Genomic DNA, 21,693 nt, shown 5'->3' on the forward strand with positions numbered 1-21,693 from the left:
AATCAGATCAAGAGACTTCATGTCTCGATCTACGTTGATCAATTCACTATCACAAATGTAAATTTTACCATATCCATTTGTCAAGTATGGTGAGAGCAAGTTATATCAAAGTAATCAAATTAATAAAGAAAACTTACCGAAATTCAAAGGAACACATGCAGAACTATCGATCTTCCTTAACATGTATCATGAAAGAAACAATAATTTACATAGAACCATACATCCAAAATGAAATTGGATAAACAATAAAACTCCCAATACCCAATAAGAAAAGTCGCAATTTGCGATGATGTATATATATATATATATATATATATATATATATATATATATAGATGAGAAGGTAACAAATGCGTTGGCATGTAAAACATGAACTGGGTATAATCAAATAGATTACGAATAAGAGCAGAAGCCCGTCAAAGCATGCCTGTGAATCAAAGCATATAGGTTTATAATATAATCCAATTTGTTAGCAAATCAAATTCAAGAAGTCCTAAAAAAAAAATCAAATCCAAGAAACCATCACCCAGTAGCCATTTGTTGTAAACAAATAGGCATACCAAAAAAAATGAGAATAATTAGTAAGTCGTTCCGCACAAAGGGATAAATGCGGAAGTCCGGTCGGGGGTCTCCATGTGAGAGGGAAAAAAGGGCCGGGGCTCCGACCCGGGTGGTGTGACAGAAAGTTAGGGAGAGAAGGGTGGCGGCTAGGTTGGCCGATAAGGAAGCCATTGGAGTTTGGGTTTTGGGTTTAGAGAGAGAAGGGGAGAAGATTTATCAATCATCTGGGCTAATGGGAGTGAGAGACTGATACGGCGGCGAATTCTAGCTCTGGATTATTCTGCTCACATGTATTGCCAATGACCACCACATGCAATCTTAGGCCTACCCACAAAGGTACAGATTATCTCCCAGACCCAATCTCACACAAAAACTTCATACTGATAACGTGTTATAAAATAAAGAGAATATAGAGAGAGAATAATTGGGAAGAAGTAGAAGTGTTCACATTTAGTCCCATTAGCCTCCTTTATATAGAGGTAAGGTTTACATCAAAATTCATAACTAATGAATATTTACGTGGCCAGCCATACAGATACTAATATTTACAACAATATATATATATATATATATATATTCTTTTTAATATAAAGGTGAATGACTGAATTATTTTAGAGAGAAAAATATAAATTGTTACCACTATTTAGTCCTCAAATAAAATTATAAAATGTCAGTAAAAAGTTATCTAAAAATAATTGGTTATTATTTCATGTCATTGACGTTCATATATGATCTTAAAAAGTGATAGATTGTATTATTAAAACAAGAAGAAAATTTAGCCCAATAAATATCTTTAATTAATATTTTGATGCATAAAACATTTATTTCCTTTCTTTTTTTTTTGCAACTTCTTTTTCAATTTTTTTTTTTCAATTTTCACTTATTTATTAATGATGAGAGACATAAATGGAAGTTTGATGAAAAAATTAGACTAAAATATAGACGCATCAGGTAATTAAATTACGGGGGTCTATATAAAATTTCAAAACAAATAACAGTGACAATTTGTTGATGTTTATCTATACACACTTAAGACAGCAAAGAATGGCAATGGCCATCCCGTTTCCGTAATCTCTTTCTCCCCATCAAAAAGCAGTGGCAACATCATCGAGAAACCAAAAAACCTAGAGACTTGATCTACTCAGAGTTTGTTCTACAAAAGAACTCCCCAACAGTCAAATACACATGTTTCCTCAACACCAAACTCACAGCGGGCACATTTTCAATGCAATCAACAGTTATCTGCATAAGAAGGTACAATAAGCATAATTAGGACATTATGTCACCACTCTTTTGCAACTACAGAGACTTTTAATGGAATTTTCAAACCAGAATGAAACAAACCTTCCCGTTTCCATGTTGAAACTCGGTCTTCAGATTTGCATGATCCCTTGACAACAAGTACGTTTGCAGACACCTTGCGAATTCTGAGTTTCCTGCTACCATTGAGGAAGAACCATCAGAGGGAACGACACCAGGTAAAAATTCATTGATTACGCCATTTTGAATGTGCATATAATCACTTTTCTGCTTATTCGTATTATAATTATCATTTAATATGGTAAAAAATACAAACCTGAATATAAAGCAACAATTGCATCCGAGTTGAAAACTAAGGCAGGTCTGGCCAGTTTGATAGCAAATGAAAGTTCGGTATCAAATGAAACAGAAATCCCATGGAAACTCTCTTCCCCAACAGGGACCTGCAATAAAATACTTGCTTCAATCTAATGTGACCATGATTGAAATGTAAGGAATTACTGTAATTCAGTATGAAACAAGAAACCTACATAGATACCCTGCCATAAATATTGTCTTCCTTTTTCTTTTTCTTTTTCTTATATTCTTGATAAAATAAACATTGAAATCTAAAGTGTAGTAAAAATATGCAAAGAACTCTAATCGAGTATTAAAATAAAAAAGATGGATTTCCATTTACTCAAATATTAGGGAGGAGAAAAATTATAATCGAACATTAAAATGAAGATATTAGGGAGGAGAAACAAATGAATCAGAAGATTTTGATGCCTCTATATAAACTCTCAACCGAGTAGCCTATTTAACTCCTAATATGAATAGAACTTACAGCATGTGATGGCATCAAACTTGAAGGAAGCAACGGCGAACCAATGGCATCCCTAATGTATTGTTCCTGCAAATTAATATGCAATCAGCCAGATATTTGGGTTTAAAAATTTCATTACTCTACTCGGAGTATGGAAAACAACAGTACCTGTGATTGCAAGATCCTTTGGGAAACTGCTTTATCTTTATCCAAAGAGTCAAAGTAGACCTCCACCGAGTCAGTAGGTTCTAGAGCAGATTTCTTTCTGAACTTCTGGATTCTGTTGACAATCTGATACAGGTGGGGGAAAATCAGTTTATTGATCAGAAATATGTCCACTTTCCAACACACAGTCTGGTACTCAAATAGGGTAACAGATAAAAGATGTCATGGACCACATGCTGTTATAAAGGTTTAACACCTACATCTTAGGAAGAGAATGGTGTCTTTAAAAATACACTTACTAATTGAAACTGAAAAAAAAAAAAAAAGGGCAAGTGGCATAGACACAATGGCAAACAAAGATTCAAAACAATATTGGTTAAAAGTTGCGTACACTTTATGAAAGATTGGTAGAGCAGCAGAAAAAACTACAGAAGCGAGCCATCTTCAAAACAGATTGATTTTGAATGACATTTGAAAAATACTGACCAATCAATAATGAGTTGACTCCTCATGTACTGTTTCTTTTAACATACAGCATATAGTTGTTGAGATGAAAACATGCATCGTTCCCAGTAATTAAAAAAATATAATATATACCCAACATAAGATTTATTCTAATTAATCATTTTTATGTATATGAGATATATTTATTTATCTAAATTTTGTGATACACCTTATACTAACCATCTCTGTTATCTCTTAACAATAAAAGAATCATAGAGATATAGAAGCAATCACACAAAGAACAATTGAAAAGACCACGGATGTTTTAGATTCTTCTGAACTGTATTTCTTAAAACAAATCCATAAGGAAAAAGCCCATTGGTGCTAAATCTCTTCTTCAGTAATGAGCCTTCCAAATTCTTCTACAAGGCAAGGAGGCTCAGCCAAAGGACAGGGAAAAAACAAACAGTAAGAAATCAGTTTCTTTTGTCTGCTTTTCAGGTTTCTTGGTCTGTAAAGTGAAGGTCTCAAAACTTAACGAATAAACTCGGCTACCTATTTTCATCTTATGTGAACTAAAGTCGCAAAAAAATAAACTACACCACGAATCAGAAGGACTCAAGGGAGAGTTATATACACTGCATAAACCCTACAAAATATAGCAACATTACCTCTCGAGCAACACCTGCATCAGCCAACGACTCATCGGAATGTAAATCCAAAATCACCAAAACATCACCTGAAGCGAATAAAACAGAGTTACGACACAAATATTTACAAGTCTTAAAATATTACATCAGGATCCTGTCAAAGATCCTCACCATCTCCTGTAGCATCCATGTCGTCTACTGCAGTGCCATCAGGACACTTGAAATCCCTAACAACCTGGAAATGAAAAGAAATAGAAACATAAATTAGTATTGCTACCAATGACTTCTTCTTCCATGGTTCTACACATTGCTAAATGCTTTCTTCAAGAACACAAAGTCTTTTTCAGGATGTTCCATGATCCAGCTAATACAAAGAAGTTACCCAATATATAACATGAAAAGCAATTCAACTTTTCTATAACAATGCAAAATTCTTTTTGCAGCCTTTTAAATGTTTATCTGAATGTCGCTATTATTGCAAACAGATTGCATTATTCAAAACATATCACAGCAATGTGAAAGAATAGGGAAGGAAAGCATGGCAAAGGAGTGGATGCAGAAAATTATAGCATATGCAGTATAGAGAAGTGTATTGTATTAGCAACAAAGCATGAGCACCTTAATATCAGTCAGCTTTAAGCAATGACCAGAAAGAGTAACTTCTCCAGATTTCTCAAATGCTAGAATGCTTTCCTGTGACATTGCCTTGACTTCTTTGGCAACAATTCCCATATATTTTCCTAGCCGCTTACCCAAAACACTATAAGAAAACAAACCAACAATGTCATCAAACATAAAGTCGGGATAAATTCCACAATAAAATGAAGGTGATACCCCTCCCCCACCCCAAAAATATCCATACCCGAATCACCCTCCCCCACCCCAAAAATATCCATACCTGAAATCAGGCTCTGCACGTAATGAAGCATACTTCAGTGTATCACTACATGGAACAAGAGATCGCACATTAAGTTCCTCCAGCACATACTGCGGTTCAAAAGGAACGGTAGTTAATATTCTAGTTTGGGAAGAATGAAACCCATAGCAAAAGAAACAGTTAGTGCTTCACATTACACTACTAAGGAAATAAAACAGAGTTGCATAAAAAGAAAAAAGAAAAAAGAAAAAACTTCCGTAAAAAAAAATAATAAAAAAAATTAAAAGAAAAAGAAATCAGGTCCATGACAGAGAGCCATCAAGACACTACAAAACAAAGAAAACCAACAGAAGAGAAGGGAAGGAGAGAAAAAAACAGATCTCACCCCTCATGATCTATCCAGAACAGAGTAATTTAATGACTGGATAAACTTTGAGAATAAGGTTTCTTCTAAACCAATAGTCCAATGATAAGAGGATAAAACAGTATAAATGAGGAAACTGAGCATCCCTCTTCCCAGAAAGACATTTCCCCATTCCACCCCATCTAATGACCATTTGACTATAAAACCACATAGTTTCACCATTGAGCTAAAGAAAAATAAGATGAGAAAATTAAGAGCACTGTTTGCCATCTTTTCCTAATATAAGTTGGTACATGCTTGGACGAAGTAGTTTTCATTAATAATTGTATTGAGGCAAATTTCAGGTGCTCTAAGGGGCAATGTGAGCCACAATACGGTCCGCCAGATACCTCAAGCATGCCCAAGAATTTCAAAAGTTCCTATTAATGTTCGTTTAATTTGTCAGTGCTGGCATAAGCCTTATGTACTTGTGACACTTCCATTTTCCAGTTGGCAATAGATGAGGTATTACAGTTCAGAAGGACTTTAACCAAGCAGTCAACAAATAACAAGGCATATTGGCATTAACATGCAAATAGATCCACCACAGGAAAACAATATTAATGGTTGCAGATTCATAATAACTGCTTAGATAGCCCCAATATACAATACAAATGAACCTATTACTTTCCAATGTAAAACTGATGAGTCAATTAGACGTACGAAAGTCAAGAGCAAAAAGATACTTTCAAGTGAATAGCATCAGTTGGCAGCACAGTTTAACAATTAAGTGAAAGATGTATGAAAAAGAGCTTCCAGTATGATTCATATACCTCTTTTAGCTTTCCAGCGATATCATCAAGAAAGTCCACATCAGGATGAACAATAACCATCTCCCTAACGGAAATAAAAGAAAATGATTTTCAGATAAAATCGAGAAAGTAGACAAAGGCCGAGGCATAAGTAAAATTAAAATAAAACATCGAACAAGATGCTACAAGCACACCTGAGTGGTGTTTTAAGAGGTTTGTTATGTCTCTCACGAATATTACGGGCAAGATCAATTATTGTCATCATCCTTGCAACACTTTGCTCAATACGTTCATCCCTCTGTAATAGCAATAAAAGTTGTAAAACCATGCGAAACCTTAAAGAGGAATACTGAAAGTTTAAATTACAAAAAGTATGAGGATCAGCAATTCAAGCTTAAACCCTGAAAGCTTCCCCATAAGATTAAGCCAACCTCACTTTCAAACTTAACAGAAATAAAACCATTTTTTGTTTCGCAAAATGTTAAGCAGAGATATGAACGAGTTAAATTGGTTTCATAATTTCTTCTTAAAGAACAAAATGATCACCACTAATACCTTGCCTTCTGCTTCAGGAAAGCTGCAATGATGAATGCTTTCCTCTGCCGTGTTGGAAACTTTCCGCATATTTTGAAAAAGGACCTCAGTGAAAAATGGTGTTAATGGAGCCATTGCTTTACATGATACCAAAAGGACCTAGAGACAAAAATAAATAAATCATACACAAATGTTAGACCAGTGATTCTCACAGAAAATATCTCAAGAACTGAATATTTATGAAGCATATTAAACAAGTACAGGGATCATAAAATACTAATGACATTAGGATAAAATGAGGTCCATATAGCACTCCAAATAAAAGATAATAGTATCTAATTTGGAAAAAAGTATTGAATATAAAATAAGTGTAATTGTTACTTTGACAACTCCTAATGACTTCTAGTCCTCCTTCTTTCTTTTCTTCTAGTTCTTCTTCTTCCTTCCTTCTTTTTTTTTTTTTTTTTTTTTTGGACTTGTTGAACACTTGCCAACAAAAAATAAAGAAAATACATGCAAATAGGACCCGTATGTGTTAATGGGTATTGCCAGATATAGCTCAAGAATGAACAAGGAAATAAACAGATCCAAGAACCACAACCAACATGGAAGATGAAACTCAATGACCATGCATACATATCTGATTCTTAGACCCAGCTATTTGGCACATAAGGAAAGCAACATACATAGAGTTACTACCATAATAAAGAAAGTTACCACCACCATACATTGTAAAGTGTTGAGAGCGCCACCCTACAATCTTCTTCACCTGTACGACCCTTCAACCTCTTGCGATTGCACCTCACATAGATATTTGTCAAGTTGTCTAGAAACTTCAAAAGATATGGAACCACCTATAATGTTGTTTACATGTATTGGTTAGACAAATTACAATCAGAAGAGGAATGCTTTAACAGAAATAGATATATTTTATTTATAAACTATGGACTCAACTATAGTGCAAAATGGACAAGCTTTTAACAAGAGAACATATAAACCACATAACCAAACTGCTTTTAGAAACATCAAAGACCAGTTCCAACAGGAAATCTCAAACAGAATGCCAAGGAGCTAGACTAAGAACTAATAATCATATGGGCCAACCACTGCCTCAATGTGCATGAAAAATATCAAAATGCAGATGAAAATGCCTCTAAAATCCCCCCACATCCACATCCTGTTTTCAAAAAGCCTCTTATCCACTGCCAGGACAACTGCCAACAGCCAACACTCCACAGTATGCATAATTCAGGTTCACCGACATTAGCTTCCGTAACTTTTACCAAAAGCTTAAGAGTACTAAATTTAGAAGAGTATTTAAACATCTGGATTTGCTGGAATCTTCTAGTTTTCATGTGTGTTCTAAATGTTTTATTTAAGAAGCATGTTCCTTGTATTGGGTCATAAAGTTACCTTTTCTAAGTCATGTTCCATCAATCATTAATAATTAGACTTTAAGGGCTGTAAGTCATTAATCAGGGTCATTTAACAATTGGTTTATTTCTGTAGACAAGGCCACTGTGTATTACTGGAAATCAGTTCATGAGACTGATTGTGTATTATTGCAAACAATATCTCTCAAGTGACTAGTGAGAATTCTTGAAGTAATTTCCAAGAAATCTTGCTGGAGCGAGTCCGGATTCCTCATACTCCCTTCTTCTCCATTGATGCCCAGAACTTTTAACAAAGTTCATGAGACTGATTGTGTATTATTTCAAAGAATATCTCTCAAGTGACTAGTGAGAATTCTTGAAGTAATTTCCAAGAAATCTTGCTGGAGCGAGTCCAGATTCCTCATACTCACTTCTTCTCCATTCATGCCCAGAACTTTTAACAACAACACCTGTCCTCCACATATTATAACAATAAACTTCACCCTTGTAAGACCTTAACCATAGTAAACCCTAGGTCATATCTGTAGCTCTCTATATGAGGCCTTGTATAGCACTAAACTTCAACCTTGTAAGACCATCCTGCATAGATAATTGCACCACGTGTGCAACCAATGATTTGAAGATACAATAAAGTTTCCACTACAAGACACATTTGAATAATTAACAGTTTTATACACCTAAAATAAGATACTTGTACCGCAACATTAAAAATTACCTACTAATCATAACAAAACTATATTCTGATCTTTGTGCTCTAAAAAGCCAGTTTTCTATTTGGTCATATTCTGATCTTGTGGTCTACACAACCTGATTCCCTATTTGGTCATATGACATAATATGCCCAACTACAAGGACTTTACAAGAACTACGAAATGCTTTCTGAAGGAATAGTTCATAGACAGCTAACCGTATAAAGTCGATAACCATTCATCTCCTGACGGACAAAATACACAAGACTCTGTGTGGCTGAGTAGATCCACTGGTCAAGCACATTAGATGACTTTTGTAGAGTGGCTTGATCAATAGGAACAAAAGGGGCAAACCCTTCAATCTCAAGTCTCTTTGCGTTCTGGACAAGGAACCTATATGCATTGTACCATGGAAGAAATACATCCTTGACCTGAAAATAACCAAAGATAAAGGTACTGCTGGATCAATTCAAAGAACCAAGATCAATAAACAGCAATCCAACATGAAAACAATACTACAGGAATAGATAAATAATACTTACAACACCATAAACTCCTTCCTTCTTGAAACGTAATGGTTCCGCGCGCACAACAGGAGAGTTAATTAGGTATAATCGTACTGCATCCTGCACAACAGAAATATGATTAGACAAGATATTTGTAAAATACATCATCTTCCCACCATTTCACAAAGAAACCAAGAAAAAAAGGCACTTAAACTATATAATGTACAGTCAGTTGTACTATAAAACACATACAGCTCCATACTGATCGATAACTTCAATTGGTGGAGGATAATTTTTCAGACTTTTACTCATTTTTTTTCCATCCTCAGCAAGTACGAGCCCATTGCAAATGAGATTCTTAAAAGCAGGTTTCCCAAATAATGCGGTAGATAACACCATAAGAGTGTAGAACCTGCAGAATCAGAAGGAAACAAAGAGGATTAGCTTAGACATTTGGAAACCCGTGCTCAAGTTAGGATAAAACTAGCACAAAGGAATCTAATTCCACAATAGGCAGCCAACATTTAGTCTAGTCGTTATGTTAATTAAAAAAAAATAACATTTATAAACAGGCAAAAGGAAAATTTTAATAGATATCAAAAGAAACTTCACATGTCAAATGAAGTATTTTTCCAACTGTACTTCATAGTTTTTGGAGTCTTCATCTAACACTAGTATCCATGTGAATAGAAGTATCATTGCCACACATGCACATGATATGTAATCTTCTAAAATGATTATAGCAAAAAATAGGGAGTTCTAGACCACTGACATTGACTAACCCAACTTAGCTGTACGACTAAAATTAGAAATAGTCAACATGAGGAACAATCAAATCAGAAAAACTGGAAACCCCAAATACAATAAACTTACCATCCACGAGTCTGATCCAGCCCTTCAGCCACAAAATTTCCAGGAAAGTTTTTCTCAAAAAGTTCAACATTCTCAAAAGGATAGTGGATATAAGCATAAGGCATGGAACCACTCTCAAACCAACAATCAAACACCTGAAAAGATAATTAAACAAGTCAACATCAATACCATTAAGCACACATCAGTGAGTGAGAAAATTACACTCACTCATTACAGAACAATTTGAAAAAGCACAGCATTTACAGTACCTTTTTCTTTCATTGTTTTTTTAATAAGCATAACCGGGACAATAACATATGATTAGGAGGTCAGATTACAAAAAGATATTCTAAGTTAAACACCAGAAGAAAGACAATCATGCTCACAAGTCCTACATTCCAATTTAAGAACCGACCCTTTAATTTCTACCACCAGGGTAAGAAATCCAGAACTAACTAACAAGGTTTCTTTTGAGTTATTTGTGAGTTATGAAACTTGAGTTATCAAAAAGCAAAAAATACCAGAATTATTTTTTTTTTTGGGAGAGAGAGAGAGAGAGAGAGAGATAAAGTATTAAATAAATAGTCCAATTGATTTACTGGATCTCATGAACATAATTGATATAATAATTCCACACATTGACACAATAAATAGGACACTGACATAATAACTAGGATACTGTAGTAATTGAATGAAGTGAAAGATACTTGCCCAACAAAAATGGTAATTTGAATGTACTACAAGAACATTGGATGCATAGTTGTACATTATGAATTTATGATCCACTAGAAATGCATACGAGTCACAAAATTATGAATCTTTAATGCAAGATTGGTTTTTACTTAAACAGTATGAAAAAGGTTAGTCTACTGCTAGCCTTGATTCCATAGGCTTACATCATCAATACGTCGAAGAACACCAAATTGAGGACCACGGCTAGATGGAATAGTGATATGATCGATATTGTGCCGGTGAAGATCAAAAACCTGTTAAAATCAGCAGAAAATATTCAAAACCAGTATATGCAGTAACAGAAAAAGCAAATGAAAACCAAACTTTTTTCCTTTTGATACCAGAAGTGTCAACCCAAGTAAAAGTACAGTAAACAAGAAGTTTACACATAATACCAAGATCCCTCACCCAATGGCCAAAAACTACTTCAGAAAAAAAAAAAACATAGAAAGAACCAGCAGCTAAAATTAAGTCTAAAAAGAGAATGTAGAGAAGAAAATAGTGCCCCCAAAGCAGAGAGAAGTGCAACATCGAAGAACAATTTCAAGTCCATACACAAATAATAGCACAATGCCTCAAATTTATCATAATATTGTAGCCCAGTCCTATTTGTCACTATACAGTCTCCACTAGTATACTTTTTCCAAATAAACATCAATGGATAATTGTTTTAACCGCCTTTCGCCCTTGCTTGGTGATTAAGGCTTGTTAAAGGCATTCATAAGCTGGTATGGTGGTGGTGTGATAGCTAGAGGAAAAATATAAAAAAAATCACCTGGAGTATGAGAAAGAAGCAAACTGAAATAGAACTCCTCTATTATTGTGAATTTGGTAGATTGATGAAACCTTAAAAACTCAACAACTAAGTAATTATTGACACAGAGAGGAGAAATCAAACCTTAACACCGGAAAGCTTTTCGAGCTTCTCAATGGAATCCATAACTACTATTTCCCCACCATCCTCACTAATCCACACAGGAAGAGGAGTGCCCCAGAATCTACTTCGACTAACTGCCCAATCTCTTGCATTTTCCAGCCAATTGTGGAATCGTTTTTCCTGAAACAATGGCAATGCAAAACAGGGACTTATTACTACAAAAGTCCAAAGTCCATAAACATTTCCCATCTCAGGAAATATGTGCCCAATTTCATTGCAGAAAACTTTCATTCAGAAAGTTCAATAAATCAAAATCAGGCAACAAGTAACATGAACTCTTCACTTGAAGTATTTATCGAAGCAACTATGAAGAATGCATAAGAAATTAATTACTTCAACGAAGGCACCATACTACTCTAGAATAGAAAAGTAAAATATATCTTTTAGTGGAGTACCAGCAAGCAAATAATTTAATTTCAGGCTTATTTTGAGAACTAAGAAAATGGTGAGATCTGAAAATCATCTTATTGGAGTTCCATCTTAGTGCAAACACTGCTATTAACATTTACCACACTCATTCCCAAAAGCATAAATAAACACTGTACAAAACAAAGGAAAGAAAGCCATAAATGTCAACAACTAAAACTAAAAATCAACCTTCACAAAATCAGGAACCCAGTATGTCTGCTTGTTGTTTTCTAACAATTTTTCTTTCAACTGCTCCACCCGGATAAACCTGTAAGCAGAAGTAATACTTACTTAGAATGAGATTGCACATTGAAATGTGAAATAAGAAAACGGTTTAACAAATATAGGTTTAACCGTTTATGTGCCCTGGTCAAGCCAAGGGTTCAACTACTGAACTTGCAATAAGTTCCAAGCATGGATGTAAGAATTTGATGTTACATTTAGAAACCAATTGACATGCGAAAGGACTGAGTTTTTAATCAAAATAGAGTCCATATAACTCAACTACAGGTAACACCGAGTTAAATCTGCACTTACCAACTTGGAACAGCTCTTTGAATAAGTGGAGTTTTAGATCTTGGGCAGTGGGGATAAGAATGCATAATGGTTCCAGACTTAACAAGCCTTCCTTTCCGCTGAGCATATATGAAGAGTGGCATTAGAACAACGGAGACAACATTCAGACGTAGAATAAGTACAAAAGTATATTACAATAATGACCAAATATATTACAATAAGACCAGAAACATATCCCATCCTGACCAGAAGTCTATTTCTACCTCTTTATTTTTTTTGTTCTGCAGATCTATTAACTTATGACAACATCAGGAAGAGAAGCACTACTAAATATGAGTGGGGAAATTTATATATTTTTGAACGTGAAAAACTCAGGCTTAACACATGAAACTACTTCTGAAAATTTCTGAATTACTCCTACCATTTCTTTTAGAAGTTAGAATGCCATCATTTTCCTTGTTTGGTGCTGGTGTAGAGTTGGCATACATAGATAAGACTAGCAGATTGTACAAACATCAACAATCACTGCAGAGCATTGACCGCATGGCAATCCCATGCAATCAACACCTGAGGGAGTTTCAGATTTGTGTAATGCAAGTGACAGATGTCTATATGTTTCTATATGTTTCTATATGTATATAAACTCTCTTGTAATGTCATACCTTCAGTGCTTCAATAATTTCTTTATCTGCATTTTTGACATAGCACTTGCTGAAGTCGGTAATTTTTTCAGTAAAGCATCCATCCTCATCAACTGCTACAATCAAGGTCTCTCCCTGCATGCCAATGGATAAACGCAAACATGACAATAAGTGACTATGAGTAAAGTGCAACAATATAGATGTTTCTTAATGAACAACTACCATTGTTCAGATATGATATTTAAGAACGTGAATTGCAAACCAACCCCATCATGGCCTTAAGAATCAGAACTTAGAATGCCATGTTGATACTACTCAACAACTGAAAAAACAGCAACACTATCTAAACTGTCTACAGAAATGGTGCTGGGAGGAAAAATAAAATACAAGTGTCCTTGAATCCAGTTGAGTACTGTTAAAATCAAAGAACCAGAAAAGGAATTGAAGTATCAAGTCATCAAATATAGACCTTATATTTATTTAAAAGTAAATATATATTAAAAAAAATATTTTAAAAAAAAGCAAATTTAATCAAACAGATTCTATAGAAATAAACAAACTAGACCCTATAAAAACCAAAGCCCACGATGCCCAAAAGCAAATTTAATCAAACAGTCTCCATCCCTCTCCCATAACTCCTGTAAAATTCTTCCCTTCTCCTCCTCTGCAGGCCTGGCTGGTAATATATTAAACAATCCACACTATACAGCACTATTTTGAAAAAGTTTTTTTTTCCTTCCTTTTGAAAGTTCAAACGAAAAAATAAGAAAACATGCCCAAGCAGATCTATGGCACAGTGCACATTATGTGGCTAAAGGAAAAGGTAACAAATGAACGGGCCCTGGATCAAGCTGCAACCCTATCAGTCAACCCGCCTTGGGAGACACTCTTAATAATTCTCTTGACAGATTATATTTTTGTCCAAAACACCCAAATTACCAACCACAAGCTTCTGTACAGACCTTAAATAACCCCATCTTCCAACGATCAATAAAAAGATGTCCCTATTCTATTATTGTGTGCACCAAATTTCAAGAAACAGTAACTTATTAATAATAACACTACAGCCTCTGTCGACAAGCAGTCCACCACAAAGCTACACCAAAACAAACACTGAGCATAATATACTTACAGAAACAGCCACAAAACTAAGCACAACTACCCCTGCTAGTAACTGATTTAAAACCACCGACATATCCCAAATTCCTGTTCACTTAAGTCCATAAAGAGGCTAAAAGTATTGACACCAACTTGTTAGACCACCAGAAAGAAAACAGCTGAATGGGATAATTTCCTAGGCACAAATCAGCTTCTGATTGTAGTCATTGTACCTCCCAACACTTCCTTAAGCAGCTTATCTCCTTCTGCTAGAACTTATAGTTGCCACAACAATGGAGGCATGAGTTCACTACCCAACCCTAAACCCTATCAATTAAAACTTCAGCGAATGCAACAAGTTGCTCAAACAGAAAAACGCAATCCAGAAAAGAAAAAAAATATTACATGCAAACAGGATGTAAAGCCACACAATCTACACAAAAAGAAAAGAAGAAGTACTGACAGTTCCTGCAAGATCATAAATCCCACAATCTAGACAGTGGTAAGAAGAGTCCCTTTCATAAAGAAAAGCTTAAACTTTTAACCAAGATGACTGAAAGTATGTCTGCACTAGTATATCTGACTAGAGGGAAATCAAAATATGCAAGAAAAGAACTCTACAGGCAAAATTTGAGAACACACAATCAGAGTGCGGATGATTTATAGGAACAAATTGTATAACAAAAGAAGCTATGCAGAACCACTAATTTTAAGACCATCTTGTTCATAACATCGTATATGAGACCACACATAATATACGTACAATCTCATCTTTGATGTAAGGAATCAAATGTATCAAAGGTGAGTTTATGCCATTTACGTGCATCTTGATACATACCTTACTGATAACTTTATTTTCAAGGCAAACACGATAGTCGTCTTCACCAAATGCAGGAGCACAGTGGACAATTCCAGTACCACTGTCATCAGTAACATAGTTGTCCGCAACAACTCTAAATGCAACATCAGAGAACTCCTTAAAGTAATCAAATGGTGGTTCATACCTGTAGTTCACAATCTCATTATAATTGTGATCCTTATAAGAAACTATAAAGTAAATAGATAATTAGACATAAGTAACTATGTTAAACTAAACAAGTAAAATGAGGAATTGAAGTACTCACTTCTTCCCCACCAATGAAGCCCCGGTCATTTTCTCCAACACTTCATATGATGTGTCAACTGCTTCCTTTTTCCCACCCGAGGATCCCTTGGTCTTTGAATTTAATTTTTTTGAATCAACAGATCCATTTGGTACATTTTCTTTTGGTTTGTCATTAGGAAGAGCTGACAATCGAGATTCAGCAACGACGTAAACTTTTTTTGAGTACTTGTTGCGAACCTGAATGTTATTCCACCTCAAATTAGATGCTCACATATTATAGTGCAAAATTGCATTTCATAAAGTTGAAGAAAAATTGAGGAACTCACATAAAATAGTATGAAAACAAATATATCAAGGATCTCATGTAATAACTATAACTTGAGGTTAAGGCACCTATATGGACCCTAAATTGGCGAAATATTTTCCAGTCAAATCAAGATGCGTACATGTCATTTAAAACAACAATAGAGATGAACAAATAACACTCTAATAGCATAGGCAGACATGTGTACCAACAAACAAACTAACACTAGCATAGATTAAAATTTGATACCCAAATTGTGATAAAGGAAAATATGAATAGAGACAAACTAACTGACCTTCAAATAAGTAAAATTTGCATTGACACATAGCGCTAAATGGCTAGGAAGGGTCCACGGAGTAGTTGTCCAAGCCACAAAACTTGCCTCTTGTGGATCATCAATAATTGGAAAAGCCACCATAACTTCAGGATCAGGAACATCCTGTGTTTCACCAGAGATGTCAAACATGGTAGGAAACACTTCAACCAAATTATAAGTTCCATCATTACTAGGGCAAAAAAGAAAAAAAGAAAAGAAAAAAAAACGCAGAAAAGACTCAACCAATGACTGAACAGGACAGCCGCATTCCTAATTTTACCTACTAAATTAGTTAACTCGGCACTAAACATAAAATATCATAACAATGAATAGAATCCAACAACGACATACATATAAAGATGAAACAAAAATAATAATAATTCAGCAATCTTTACATAAAATAACAACAGAAGTAAACCTTGTAATCTTGATTAGCCTCGAAATTCGAAAGCGGTGTCTTGCAACCGGTGCTGTACGGCATGACCTGCAAACCAAAGCAGCATATGGATTGGTAAACCTAAACTATGCATATAAACCAATCGGAAAATTTCATCAAAATAGAATTGAGACTGCAAGGAGCTAACCTTGAAGCCCTTATAGACAAGGCCCTTATCATATATCTGAGCAAAAACCCACCACACACTCTCCATAAACTTCAAGTCCATGGTCTTATAATCGTTCCGAAAATCGATCCACCGCCCAGTTCGCGTAATAACCTTCTCCCATTCCTCCACAAACCGAGTAACAATGCTCCGGCACTCCTCGTTGTACTTATCGATCCCCATTTCGAGAACCTGTTCCCGGCGCCTGATGTCGAGCTTCTTATCAATCTCGTTCTCGACGGGAAGGCCGTGGCAGTCCCAGCCGAAGCGGCGCGTGACGTGGTGGCCGGTCATGGACTGGTAACGCGTGATGATGTCCTTGATGGTGCCGGCCAATATGTGGCCGTAGTGAGGGAGGCCGGTGGCGAAGGGGGGACCGTCGTAGAAGACGTACTCGGGCATGTGTTCGGTGAGAGACAATTGAGTCTCGAAGGCTTTGATTTGGGACCAGTAGTGGAGAATCTTCTCCTCTTGCTTCGGGAAGGAGAAGTCCTTGCCCTCGCATACCTCTTCCATGGCGGCCGTGAAACGAAGGAAGGAAGGAAGAGATTAGGGTTTTTGAAGAAAAATTGTGGCTGCCGGAGTGAGCGAGGGTTTTACAGCAGGCACTGGGGATGGGAGGAATAAAATTGGACTATATTCCAAAGGCGAGTTGGTTTACTATATGCTAAAGGAGAGTCGGTGTTCATGAGCACCGTTCCTAAGGCGAAAAGGCGATTTTGCACTCATTTGAAATTTTTTTTACGGCTCTGCCACTGACCTATGTTTTCCCCTCCCTTTCTGCGTGCCTCCTCCTAAACCGAACAGCAGCAGCAGCTGCCTCTGGCTCTTAACTTCACAAAACAATCAATTTATTTGACGGTGAATATGATTAAGAATGCCATGTTCGAAACAGGGAGAAAAAGAGAGAGAAGAATCAAATCGTAGGTTTTGCGCAGAAGGAAAGAAGAAGTGGAAAAGTTGAGGCATCTGATTAATGAGGTTATCTTCTTCTCTGACTGATGAGTTGGTAATTCAATTCCCAGAATTGGAAGAGCTGGAGTCATTTGATTGGTAATATATGAAATTAACAGGGAGAGAAGGTAGATAAGATAACTCGGAGAAAAGGAAGAGGGGGACGGGAAGCTGTCACGGTTTCGTTTTGATTTCGCACAACAATCGGTATTTTTTTTTTCTTTCTCCAGAATCGCAACTCGATCTGTTTGTGGGTATTTGTAATTTTTTTTTCCCTTGAGTTTTTGGGTTTCTATGGTTTTTGGGATCATTGATTGAAGGTTTGGGTGGCTGTGATCTTAATGCAATTTGGACTCTGGAGTCTGGAATATCATCATCTGGGTTTTATCTATTTTAGGTGTTTGGGGTTTAATTTTGAGATAGAATTTGTAGAGATGTTTCCAGTGTTGATCAATATTTTCTGAAAAGATTAAAACATCATCTATGTAAACAAAGCAAAAGCAAAGATTTCAAGCAAGACTTTCTTTTCAAAAGCAAATGATGGTGACATGACCAAGATTTTCAATGATGGTGACTTTACTCTCCAGCATGACTAAATTCATGCATGGCAAGAAACACGTCAAAAGTTGATACACCAAAGTCTTCAAAGTCTGTCAAGATTAGCAGAATCACGACAAAAGTCTTCAAAGCCTGACACAAATCACGACAAAAGTCGGCAAGATCTTATCTTGACGAATCTCTCCAAATCCAAAGAAGATCATTTTACTTTCCACTTGTAATCTTGTAACAGTATTGTAATCGGCTATAAAAGGCCATCCAATGTACCAATGTAGGTAGAGTTTGGAAGAGTCTTTTAGAGACCTGAAAAGTGAATTGATCATCTCGTGGGATATAATTGTATCTCCACCAAATCAAGACAATTCAATGACACTGGTCAGAAGATTCAAACAGAAGTGGTGGGATGGCTTCACAGTTGACAAGTGCTCTGAAGAGTCCCTCCTCCAATGGTTCCCCATCAGAGACCTCAACCTAAGAATTAAGTCCATCTCCCTCTAAAATCTCTTAAATCCCGATGACTTCTGAATCGAGTAGTACTTCAGATACAATGCTAAACTGTGAGGAGTGGTCTTCTCATAGCTTAACTGAAATTGTAGGAAATTGGAAATTACCCAAGAAAAGCTACAATGAAATATACAAAATAGGAACCTTTGACTTCAAAACTTTATATTCAATTAAGACACAAGAACAAACCATTGAAGTAGGTTCTGACCATCAAATTATTCAAATGTTTACTCAAAAAGCTTTAGCAGAACACAAAAAGAAAGACTACAAGTATTTGCATATAGGTGCAGTACAAGTAGGAATTCAACCCTTGACCAGAAATGGTCTCAAAGCCTCTGTTTTTGTTGCTCTACGTGATTGTAGACACAGAAACTTTGAAGACTCAATTTTAGGACTAGTTGAATCAAGTTTATGCAATGGTCCTATTCACTTTGAATGTTTTCCAAACTTTCCTGTGTCACTTAATGATCCAGGACTTTTAAAAGCTTTAACCCTAAATGTCAAAACACATGGTTATGACATGTCTCCAGGTGAACAACCCTTGGCTGTCATTTACCGAATTCACTACAGAGTAATGAATACTCTGTTAAGTGCAAAAGCAAAATCTACAGATCCCAAAGGTCAAACTCTATTATTAGAAACATATATGAGAAAGTCAAATATTGTCATACCCAAAATGATAAAGTGGACTAACATTGAGCTACCCTCTGAGTGGAAGCTTGATGAAGCAGTTCCATCAATCAAAGTTTCAACTATTTCAAGGTATCTTCATTTCATAATTTTTTATCATGTATTTACTATCACATTTAAGAAGTAAAATTACTGAATATCAATTCTATCTTCGTAGACTAGAATTACAACAAAAGTTTGTTCAAGGAATGTATCATGTTGTTCTTCTTCCTTGTCCACCAAATAGTTATGAATATGATTGCTATAATTTATATTATATTTCTTCAATGAATTTTGAATGGAGAATTTCAATGATTCAAGGTTTATTAAATTATTATAGAGAAGAACTTTCAAAGTTAACCTGTTAGATGTTTAAGATAAACAAACTTAAAAGAGAAATTACTAGGTACCAAAAGCAACTTGAGCGAACCAAATTACAATTAAGATTTGTAGAAGCCAAATACCCTGTTGTCCTCCCTTCTGTCTGTTTCGATTTTGATCATTTTGATTTATACCTTGTACCCATAGTGGACTATGACTGGTGTATTTACCAACTCAATTTAATAATCAAATACTATACAAATGAACTTCTCTGTTTGCTTATTAGTTCCAAATCCTGTCAACTTGTTTTCAAATACTGTGAAGCCATTCCAAATCCAGTTAAGCCCCCCAATTCTAGTTTAGCTTAGCTTAAGCCCCAAATCCAGCGTGTAGATAATATCTGCATCCAAACATTTCTCACAGTTGTCACCAACCTAGACACTGAACTGATTCTAGGAACCCCTTTTATCAGTAAATTCTTTCAAGAAAATTGTGAACTTTCTATCATCAAACCCTTTGATGCAATTTTTACTTTTTATGCCTTTCAAAATATTGCATGGATCATCTTATTTTTGAGTCCAAAGGGCATAACATTCCATTCGTAGTGTCCGAAGGGAACATTAAATGTTGTTTTGTACTTGTCTATACCAATCTCTCAAATCTCCTTCTGGGAAAAAGCCAAAGCATCATAAAAAATATTCAAAATATTATAAAAAACGAAGATCAAACCCAGACAGAAAAGTCACATCAAGAAAAACTCACTGGAGCAGAAGGATCAAAATTGAAAATACGATACAAATTACCAAAAGTTAATTTACCTCAGGTTTATGGAACCAAGCTCAGCAAAATTATAGCATTATCAAAAAAGAAATTTTAGCTATAGTGCTATGTATCACAAAATTTCAAGATGATCTTTTAAACAAAAAGTTTTTACTTCGCATTGATTGCAAAGCAGCAAAGTCAGTTTTAGAAAAAGATGTTCAAAACCTTTGAGGAAGTAGCAATTTGTGTTCCCGGTAGTAAGTCGCAGAGAGGCGCAGTGAAACCGTTGGTAAGCTTGGGTGCCCCGTCAGAGACCTCAACCTAAGAATTAAGTCCATCTCCCTCCGGCTCATTGATTTCTTTATTTTTTCCTTTTGGGTCTGGTCTAGGTTCAGACCTAACCAATCGCATTTCGCAAATCATGATCCAGATGCTTTTATCTTCGGCGAGTCTTAATCGCACAGCTGTCTCTCAAAAGATCTCAAATCAGACAAAACCCAAATCAGATCTGCAAACGGACAAGACCCAATGTTTACAGATGTCCTAATCTTGATAATTGGGACATATGTGAATAGTGCCACCTCCCTCAAAATTCATCCTTTGATGACACGTTCCATGCTATGAACACTCAAAAGCAAAAGCAAAGATTTCAAGCAAGACTTTCTTTTCAAAAGCAAGTGATGGTGACATGACCAAGATTTTCAAAGATGCTGACTTTACTCTCCAGCATGACTAAATTCATGCATGGCAAGAAACACGTCAAAAGTTGATACACTAAAGTCTTCAAAGTCTGTCAAGATTGGCAGAATCACGACAAAAGTCTTCAAAGCCTGACACGAATCACGACAAAAGTCGGCAAGATCTTATCTTGACGAATCTCTTCAAATCCAAAGAAGATCATTTTACTTTCCAGCTGTAAACTTGTAACAGTATTGTAATCGGCTATAAAAGGCCATACAATGTACCAATGTAGGCAGAGTCTTTTAGAGACCTGAAGAATGAATTTTAGAGTTTTTCTAGAGTTAATTGAGAGTTTCAAAAGAGAGTTAGTCTAAGAGTTGCATAGTAGCCTGCATACTTGCTCTCATCAAGATCAATATTGTATTCAAATACTTTCATCAATCAAAGTTTCAACTATTTCAAGGTATCTTTATTCTCTTTATTTTATTCTGATATTATTTTATACAATCATGTCTTTATATTTGCAATTAAAATTAGATATTGCTGAATATCAATTTCAACTTCGAAAAGTGCGTTTACAACTAAGATTTGTTGAAGGAAAATATCATGTTGTTCTTCTTCTTGCAGATCCAGAATCTTTTGATTATGATTGTTATAACTTATATAATATTCCTTTCGAAAACTTTCAAATTA

The 21,693-nt window shown here is 35.5% G+C and overlaps 1 protein-coding gene across 1 annotated transcript; it reads right to left on the minus strand.

The window, feature by feature from the left end:
* Window positions 1-1,500: 1,500 nt before the first annotated feature.
* LOC112200169 (isoleucine--tRNA ligase, cytoplasmic) lies at window positions 1,501-17,336 on the minus strand. Its single transcript, XM_024341187.2, has 27 exons — window positions 16,534-17,336; window positions 16,368-16,433; window positions 15,929-16,072; window positions 15,349-15,566; window positions 15,063-15,228; window positions 13,148-13,261; window positions 12,507-12,604; window positions 12,159-12,237; window positions 11,523-11,681; window positions 10,789-10,878; window positions 9,914-10,047; window positions 9,293-9,452; window positions 9,077-9,160; window positions 8,753-8,965; window positions 7,180-7,305; window positions 6,473-6,610; window positions 6,112-6,215; window positions 5,939-6,002; window positions 4,784-4,872; window positions 4,504-4,645; window positions 4,057-4,120; window positions 3,907-3,974; window positions 2,795-2,917; window positions 2,648-2,713; window positions 2,138-2,264; window positions 1,906-1,997; window positions 1,501-1,803 (listed from the first exon to the last, which is right to left on the minus strand). The coding sequence occupies exons 1-27, from the start codon at window positions 17,065-17,067 to the stop codon at window positions 1,699-1,701; spliced, it is 3,567 nt and encodes a 1,188-aa protein (XP_024196955.1). The 5' UTR covers window positions 17,068-17,336; the 3' UTR covers window positions 1,501-1,698.
* Between the last annotated feature and the right edge of the window lie 4,357 nt (window positions 17,337-21,693).

The sequence above is a fragment of the Rosa chinensis genome, chromosome 4 (assembly GCF_002994745.2).
Source record: "Rosa chinensis cultivar Old Blush chromosome 4, RchiOBHm-V2, whole genome shotgun sequence".
NCBI lineage: Eukaryota > Viridiplantae > Streptophyta > Magnoliopsida > Rosales > Rosaceae > Rosa > Rosa chinensis.

What these genes read in the sequence shown, in the direction of transcription:
- LOC112200169 (XM_024341187.2), bottom strand. Translation starts at nt 17,067, where the DNA reads ATGGAAGAGGTATGCGAGGGCAAGGACTTCTCCTTCCCGAAGCAAGAG. An exon ending in CAAATTTTACTTATTTGAAG is followed by an intron (nt 15,567 to 15,928) that starts GTCAGTTAGTTT and finishes AATAACATTCAG; the next exon opens with GTTCGCAACAAGTACTCAAA. An exon ending in TTCTTCGACGTATTGATGAT is followed by an intron (nt 10,048 to 10,788) that starts GTAAGCCTATGG and finishes TTATCTTTTCAG; the next exon opens with GTGTTTGATTGTTGGTTTGA.